At 56.3% G+C, this 8443-nt stretch overlaps 1 protein-coding gene across 9 annotated transcripts; it reads left to right on the plus strand.

The window, feature by feature from the left end:
* Positions 1-1291: 1291 nt before the first annotated feature.
* On the plus strand, positions 1292-7576 carry CDC42EP2 (CDC42 effector protein 2). 9 transcript variants are annotated; one of them, XM_072920339.1, is made up of 3 exons: positions 3522-4800; positions 4841-4859; positions 5883-7576. In XM_072920339.1, the coding sequence occupies exon 3, from the start codon at positions 5927-5929 to the stop codon at positions 6512-6514; it is 588 nt and encodes a 195-aa protein (XP_072776440.1). In that variant the 5' UTR covers positions 3522-4800; positions 4841-4859; positions 5883-5926; the 3' UTR covers positions 6515-7576. The 9 variants fall into 9 exon arrangements, with proteins under 9 accessions (XP_041568013.2, XP_041568015.2, XP_072776440.1 ...); XM_041712079.2 differs by lacking the exons at positions 3522-4800; positions 4841-4859 and adding an exon at positions 1292-1424; XM_041712081.2 differs by lacking the exons at positions 3522-4800; positions 4841-4859 and adding an exon at positions 3178-3473.
* Positions 7577-8443: the final 867 nt, after the last annotated feature.

An 8443-nucleotide genomic window follows, 5' to 3' on the forward strand; every position in this document is an offset into this window, starting at 1 on the left:
ACCGTACAATCCATCCCTAATTCGGGATTTAATTCGGGAATTCCCGAGGGTTTTGGGGCGGGACCCGATCCTGCTGAGATTTTTCCAGATTTATTTTCGGGGCTCCTTCCCAGAGGAGAGGCCGAAGGAGCTCCGGGAATTCCCGGGAAGGGAAACGAGGCCGGGGTGGGGGCCTGGAATCCGCTCGGGAGCGGATCCCGATCCCGAATCTGATCCCAAATCCCGAATCTGATCCCAAATCCCGGCCCCGATCCCAATCCCGGGGTCCGGAGGTGACACCGCCGGGAATTCGGGAAAAGGGAAGGGAAGGGAAGGGAAGGGAAGGGAAGGGAAGGGAAGGGAAGGGAAGGGAAGGGAAGGGAAGGGAAGGGAAGGGAAGGGAAGGGAAGGGAAGGGAAGGGAAGGGAAGGGAAGGGAAGGGAAGGGAAGGGAAGGGAAGGGAAGGGAAGGGAAGGGAAGGGAAGAAGGATCCGCTCGGAATCCCGGGATGCTGCGGGGAGGGCGGGCGCAGCTCCTCCTGCCCTCCCGGCCGCGTCCGCGGCGCTGTCGCATCCCGGATTTAAAGGGAAAGCAGCGATTCCTTCCTCGGATCAGGAAAAAAGAGCGGATCCCTCCCCCACCTCCTCCCCGCTTCCCGGCTTAATTAAACCAGCGCTTAATTGGGGCCCCCCGGCTCCGCCCGCTCCCGGCTTAGAGCTGCGGGACGGCCCCGGAGCAGCCCCTGGATCCCAGGAATAGCTCCTGGATCCCCGGAATAGCCCCGGAACGGCCCCTGGATCCCCGGAACAGCTCCTGGATCCCTGGAATAGTCCCTGGAACAGCCCCTGGATCCCCCGAATAGATCCTGGAATAGCCCCGGAACGGCTCCTGGATCCCCGGAACAGCTCCTGGATCCCTGGAATAGCCCCGGAACAGCCCCTGGATCCCCGGAACAGCCCCTGGATCCCCGGAATAGCCCCGGAACAGCCCCTGGATCCCTGCCCGGCGCTTTCCGGGCGTTTTTTCCTGCGAACAGGAGAATCCCCGGATTTCCGAATTTCTGGATTTCCGAACCCCCGGATTTCCCAGTCTCTGGATTTCCCAGCCCCCGCTCCAAGGAGTGTCCCGGGAGCCCGAGCAGACTCCGAGCCCTTCCCCGACCCAGCGCCACTTCCCGGGAATCCCGGCCCGGGAGGAGCCGCCCGACGGAGCCGCTGCTGCTTTTCCTGGAATTGGGTTTTTTCCGTGGATTTTTTTGGCACCGGGGAACACCGGGGTGTGGCCGAAGCCGAGACTTCTTCCTTCCTTCCTCATCCTCCGGCTTCTGCTGGGATTGTCCCGAGGGTTTTCCTGGGAAAAGGACCCCGGCAGGTCCCGCTCTCCCCTGGCATGGAATTGTCGCCGCCGCGCTGCCCCCGGCCCGGACCCTCCGCTGGATTCCCGAGGTGGGACGGGATGAGGGGAATTCTTTCCCGGTTTTCACCGATTTTAACCAATTCCAGCTTTTCCCGTGCTCAGAACTCACGGATCTCACGGACGGGTCCTGGCGCCGCTCCCAAAATCCCCATTCCCTAAAAAACCCCACGACCTTCATCCCCGAGGGCTCCTCTTCCTCTCTGCCGCTCCCGCAGCTCCGGGACCGCAGGGAAATGGGGCATTTCCATCCTTTTTCGGGAAAATCCATCCCGCGGAACGATCCCGGGGCAAATCTCCTTGCCAGGGGCAAATCCGGAGGCGGGATTTAAATCGGGCACCAAAAAAAGGCTGGAATGGGTCAGGAGGGGAGGAATGGGAGGAACTGAGATTTTGGAGGCTGCTCCTCCCTCGGGCCATTCCCGTGGGAAAAGGAATTTAATTCCATCCCCGAATCCCCGCTTGGGGTAAAATGTGGATGGGATTTCTCGTGGGGACACCGGGGTGGGGAAGAGCTGCTCAGACAGTGCCAAAATTCCTGAAAATTGGCTAAAAACCCCCAAAATCCTGTGTGGCAAGGCCCAAAATGCTGGAAGTTGGCAGGAAGAGAGGATTTTTTTATGGAAAAACGATGGGAAATGTAAAAATGTTGAGGTCCTGAAGCTCAAGGGGCTGAAAATGGGCAGAAAATTTCACATTGAGGTAGAAATTTCCAAAACCAGGTGGAAAAGGAACGGAATGTCCAGGTTGTGAGAGGTAAATTTGTGGCAAGAGGCAAAAAGATCCCAAATTTTTCCTGAGCTGAAGCCTGAATTTCTAAGAACAGGTGGAAAGTGAAAAACCTGGATGGGCTGAAGCCCAAAGTGCTGGAAAAGGACCAAAATTTTCCTGTAATTTCAGAAAATTCCTCCAAATCCAAACCCTGAATCACCAAAAACAGGTGGAAAAGGAACAGGATATCCTCCATTGGAGCCAGAATTGATGGAAACAGGGAAAAATTCCTCAAATTTTCCTCCGTGGGAATCGAATCTGCTGATTCAGGCGATTCCAAGGGTCGGAGTCCTGGAAACGCCTCCTGGAGCTCCTCCCACTCGGATCCTGGGGAAAACATCCCTTTTTTTCCTGTTTTTTACTCTTTTTCCCTGTTTTCCTCGTTCCCGACTCTTCCTTCTGGGGTGTCCTGGGTTCTCCTGGGATTTCAGGGGTGGAAACTCCCTGAAATGAGGGGTTTTTTTTGGAGCTTTCTTCATGGTTTTCCTCTTTTTCCAGCCCATTTTTCACCTGTTCCGGATCTCCCTACAGGATTTGCCTGGGGAAAAAAAATAAAGAAAAAATCCCAAAGAATTCCAGGAGGAGGGGATTTAGGGGCTGGAGTCGCCCCATTGCAGGGATTTCCCTCTGGCAGCACAAAGGGAACGCAGCTCCCGGAACATTCCCGGTTTTTCCCGGGGCTTTGTCCCGGCGCAGCCGAGCGGGAGCGGCCGAGGGGGGGACTGGGGTCAGGGAGGGCAGTTTGGGTTGGAAGAGATTTCCACGCGGCAAAAATCCCGGGGACCGGGATATTCATCCCTATCACCCCCAGCCACACCTGGGAATCCACACCTCACAGGCTTCTTTCCCTACAAAGCCACCTTATTCCCTACAGATCCACTTCTTCCCCCCACAAACCCATTTTCCCTCCTGTAATTCCTTTTTTTTTTTCCTACAGCCCTGTGGGTTTTTTTTTTTTCCCTATAATTTAATTTTTTTTTGTTTCCCCCTTCAATCCTACTTTTTGCCCTACAGTTCCCCTTCTTCCAGAGGAAGATTCCCTGTCTGTCCCTGTCGCTGTCGCTGTCCCTGTCTGTCGCTGTCGCTGTCGCCGCCCCTCCCGCCCGTCCCGCGCTAATCCCGGGATTAGCGGCGCTGATTTTGCACCGTCAGGATTCTCCTGCCGGGAGCCGCCGGACGGAGCCGGGGCCGGGCCCTGCCCCGATCCCGGGATCGCCCCGGGACCCTCCCGGGACCCTCCCCGGGACCCTCTCCCCTCTCCCCTCCCTCCCCTCCCTCCCCTCGCGGCCTCGGGAGCGGCGCCAGCGCCGGTCGGTAACGGGGTCTGGGCGGATCGGGGGAAAAACGGGGGAGAATGGGGAGAATTCCATGAAAAATGGGGAGAATTCCATGGAAATGGGGGAGAATTCCATGGAAATGGGGGATAACGGGAGAGAATTCCATGGAAATGGGGGAGAATTCCATGGAAATGGGGGATAACGGGAGAGAATTCCATGAAAACAAGGAGAATTCCATGGAAACGGGGAAATTCCATGGAAACGGGAGATAATGGGGAGAACTCCATGAAAACGGGGGAGAATTCCGTGAAAACAGGGAAGAACTCCATAGAAACAGGGGAGAATGGGGGAGAATTCCATGAAAACGGGGGAGAAGGGGGGGAAATTCCATAAAAACAGGATAAATTTCCTAAAAACAGGGGATGATAAGGGAATATTCCCTAAAAACAGGGAATTATAAGGGAATAGTCCCTAAAAATGGGATAATAAGGGACTATTCCTCCAAAGCAGGGAATTATAAGGGAATGTTCCCTAAAAATGGGGGGTAATAAGGGAATATTCCCTAAAACCAAGAAATTATGAGGGAATATTCCCTAAAAACGGGATGATAAGGGAATGTTCCCTAACAACAAGGAATTGTGAGGGAATATTCCCCCAAAGCAGGAGAGGCAGCAGCAGTTGGGCTCGGGGGAGGTTTGGAGCGGTGAAGGGGAAATGGGATTTTCCATCCCTCGGGCCCTTGGCAGTGTTGTTGTGTTTTTAGGGATAAATCCTCCCGGGGCTTTTCTGGGTCGAATTCCGGCCCCTCAGGGTGTCCCAAACCTGTCCCTAAATCCCTCACTGCTGCTCCGTTACAAAAACAGGGATGGATGGAATTTTTTCTCCCTGAAAATTCCTGATAAGGGTGAAAACCTCCAGAACTTCCCACTTGCTGATTTAACAGGGAACCTTCTGGCGACCCCAAACTCGTTCCATCCCCTTTTTCCTCCCACTGAGGCAAATCCCAAAGCTGGACACATTCACGGCACCAAAAATTCCCATTTTTGCCTCATTTCTCCCCAGAGCTGGAAAATCCGGCCCAGATCCGATGGCTGAGCTCAGAATTCACGACTGAAACCGGGGAAAACCCCAACTTCCTTCCCCTTCTGGCCCCACATCTCCAAAATCTCTGTTTTTTACTGGGTGGGGCCGAGAGACGGGGTGAGAAAATCCCTTTTGGTTTAAAAACGCCTTTTCCCAGCACTCCGCTCTCCCGACCTCCAGTGCACAGCCCAGCTCCTCCCGAAAATCAGAAATCCTCTGGATTCCCTGATTCCCTCCTCCTGCCTGCCCTGGCTTTGACCTGCTCGTTTGGGGGAAGGTCTGGGATTCTTTGGAGGGTGAGAATGGTGCAGGGGAAGGTCTGGGATTGTTTGGAGGGTAAGGATGCTCCAGAGGAAGATCTGGGATTTTTTGGAGGGTGAAGATGCTCCTGGGATTGTTTGGAGGGTGAGGATGCTCCAGGGGAAGGTCTGGGATTGTTTGGAGGGTGAGGATGCTCCAGGGGAAGGTCTGGGATTGTTTGGAGGGTGAGGATGCTCCAGAGGAAGGTCTTGGATTCATTTGGAGGGTGAGGATGCTCCAGAGGAAGGTCTGGGATTTTTTGGAGGGTGAGGATGCTCCAGGGAAAGGTCTGGGATTGTTTGGAGGGTGAGGATGCTCCAGGGGAAGGTCTGGGATTGTTTGGAGGGTGAGGATGCTCCAGGGGAAGGTCTGGGATTGTTTGGAGGGTGAGGATGCTCCAGAGGAAGGTCTTGGATTCATTTGGAGGGTGAGGATGCTCCAGAAGAAGGTCTGGGATTGGTTTGGAGGGTGAGGCTGCCCCGGGGGAAGGTCTGGGATTGGTTTGGAGGGTGAGGATGCTCCAGAGGAAGGTCTGGGATTGTTTGGAGGATGAGGATGCTCCAGAGGCAGGTCTGGGATTGGTTTGGAGGGTGAAGATGCTCCAGAGGAAGGTCTGGGATTGTCTGGAGGGTGAAGATGCCCCTGGGATTGGTTTGGAGGGTGAGGATGCTCCAGGAGAAGGTCTGGGATTGGTTTGGAGGGTGAGGATGCTCCAGGAGAAGGTCTGGGATTGTCTGGAGGGTGAGGATGCTCCTGGGATTGTTTGGAGGGTGAGGATGCTCCAGGGGAAGGTCTGGGATTGTCTGGAGGGTGAAGATGCCCTGAGGGAAGGTCTTGGATTCATTTGGAGGGTGAGGATGCTCCTGGGGAAGGTCTGGGATTGGTTTGGAGGGTGAAGATGCTCCTGGGATTGGTTTGGAGGGTGAAGATGCTCCAGGGGAAGGTCTGGGATTGTTTGGAGGGTGAGGATGCCGCGGGAGAAGGTCTGGGATTGTCTGGAGGGTGAGGAAGCCCCGCTGAAGTGTCAGAGCTGAGCCTTTCCCCTCTCACTCTCCCCAGGCTGTCCTGAGGCCGGCCAGCTCGGCCGCGTGCCGGTGGCCGCCATGTCCTCCACCAAGGTGCCGATCTACCTGAAGAGGGGCAGCCGCAAGGGCAAGAAGGAGAAGCTGCGGGACATCCTGTCCTCGGACATGATCAGCCCGCCGCTGGGCGACTTCCGCCACACCATCCACGTGGGCAGCGGCGGCGAGAGCGACACTTTCGGGGACATCTCCTTCCTGCAGGGCAAGTTCCACCTGCTGCCCCGCGGCGAGGCGCCGTCGGCGCCGTTCGAGTTCTCGCGCACGGCCACCGTGTCCGGCGGCGAGGCGGCCGCGGCGCCGTCGCCGCTGCTGAAGAACGCCATTTCGCTGCCGGCGCTCGGCGCCGCCCAGGCGCTGACCCTGCCCGCGGCGCAGGCCCCGCCGAAACCCCCGCGGCTGCACCTGGACGAGGCCGCGCCGGCACCGCCGCCGTGCCCGCGGCTCGCCGCGCCCGCCAACGGCGAGGCCGAGCCCTTCCTGTCGCACGCCGGCTCCTTGCTGTCGCTGCACGTGGACCTGGGGCCGTCCATCCTGGAGGACGTGCTGCAGGTCATGGACCGGCACCGGGCCGAGCGCGGCGCCGGCGCCCGGCCGGAGATCCTGACGTGAAGGCGCTGGGAGATGGACGGTGAGGATGAGGATGGCGAGCGGGATTCGGGGTGGTTTTCGGATGCGGCGCTCGGATTCTGGCTCAGATTCCAGATCGGATTCCTCCAGCTCAGATTCCAGATCGGATTCCAGATCGGATTCCTCCAGCTCAGATTCCAGATTGGATTCCTCCAGCTCAGATTCCAGCTCAGATTCCAGATCGGATTCCTCCAGCTCAGATTCCAGATCGGATTCCTCCAGCTCAGATTCCAGCTCAGATTCCGGCTTGGATTCCAGCTCATTTTCCCGCCTTTCCTCATGCAGGGCGAGGGTTCGGCCTCAGGGCAGGACCCCCAAGCTCTCCTCAGTGCCAGAGCTGACCACGGGAAACGCGACGCCGTGTCCGTCGGACCCCACGGGATGAATTCCTCTTTTGGGATGAATTCCCAAAGATTCCGGCCAGGAGGATTTGGGGGCGCAGAGGGGTTTGTTCTCCTGAACCTCCTGAACCGTCACAGCGCCGCCGCCAGTTCAACTTCTGCTCCGTGAAATCCTCTGGAAACCCCACAGACGGAGAAATCTCCACCGGGAGATCTCCACCGGGCTCCGTGTCTCCGTGGAGAAGCCAAAACTCCCCGTGGAGGAGCAGGGCTCTTGTTTTAGGAACTCAATCCATGGGGGGGCCAAAAAACCCCTCTGGGGCCGGCAGGAGCGGGGCTGGGGCTGGGAACCGTCGAGGAGACGCAAAAACAACCCAAAATCCCAATCCGGCGCCGACGGATCCGCCACCGATTGGGTGCGGCGGGAACAGGGAATTCCAGCTGGATTTTGGGGAACAGGGACAAAAACCCAGCTGGACACGCTGCTGGTGACAGGGTGGGATTAGCGGGGCCTCCTTGTCCAGGCTCCTGTCACAAATTCCATCCTTTCACCGATTTCGGGGAGTTTGAGCCCAGAATGAGGCTGGGATCCCCCCAGGGCGGAGTCGCGGCCCCTCCTGACCCCACTGGTGCCGTTCCTCATTGCCTAACGAGTCTAATTTAGATTATCTGACTAATGACTCATTAGATTCTCGTTAACAAACCCTTGTCCCGCCTCTTCCTTCCCCTCCCCCTCTGCGTCAGTAAACCCGAACCACTTTTGGTGCAAACACCCAGAATTTGGGGATAAACCCATTTTCCAAAGTTTTCATTGGTAAAATAATTAGCAGACTGAGGTTAATTAGGCTCGATCAGGTTGAATTTCTATCTGGTCCAACTCTTCCCTGCTCTAAACTCTTTTCTCCCCCCACACTCTGTCCACGTTTTATTTATTTTGGGATTTTTCCTCCCCAAATCAATTCCAGCCATTTCAGAGCCTCGTTTGTGATTAATTAACCCCCGGGACGTTTGTGATTAATTAACCCCAGAGATTGGGATGGGACCGTGGCTCCATGTCCCCTCCTGTCCCACAGACACACCACAGCTGCTGCTCAGACCAACAGCCCAGAACGGCTCATTTTGGGTGGGTTTCTGTGGTTTGGGGGTTTTCCAACATGAGCTGGGCTGAGACAACGTGGATGGACTTTTTTTCCTGGATTTCACCCCAATTTTCCTGGCTTCCACCTTAATCAGGGATTTGAAGATGGAGCTGTTTGTGCCCCACCTCGGCCCAGGAATTGCGAAACCGTCGCTGCCGGAGCCGTTTTGAAATAATCAAAATCGGCCAAAATCCCCTTTTTTCCTGTTTTGTCCCTTTTCTGCCCCAGTTTTTTCCCTTCCACAACCCAGGGCTGACTTTTGGGGTGTTCCAGCTCGTTCACTTGTTTCTGTTCTCCCCTCACTCATCCCCCTCTGCTCCAGTCCTGGAAAAGCTCCTTTAACTTATCAAATTTGGGGTTTTTTTTAACCTTGAAAAGGTGATTTTGCTTTTCTCCCCCCTCCCCTCCTTCCTCTCTTCCCTCCCTCCCAC

This window comes from Taeniopygia guttata, chromosome 31 (genome assembly GCF_048771995.1).
Source record: "Taeniopygia guttata chromosome 31, bTaeGut7.mat, whole genome shotgun sequence".
NCBI classification, from domain to species: domain Eukaryota; kingdom Metazoa; phylum Chordata; class Aves; order Passeriformes; family Estrildidae; genus Taeniopygia; species Taeniopygia guttata.

Coding starts and splice junctions, on each gene's coding strand:
- CDC42EP2 (XM_072920338.1), top strand. CDS start 5,722: ATGCTCCTGGGATTGGTTTGGAGGGTGAAGATGCTCCAGGGGAAGGTC. Junction 5,786..5,882: donor GGTCTGGGATTGTTTGGAGG/GTGAGGATGCCG, acceptor CACTCTCCCCAG/GCTGTCCTGAGGCCGGCCAG.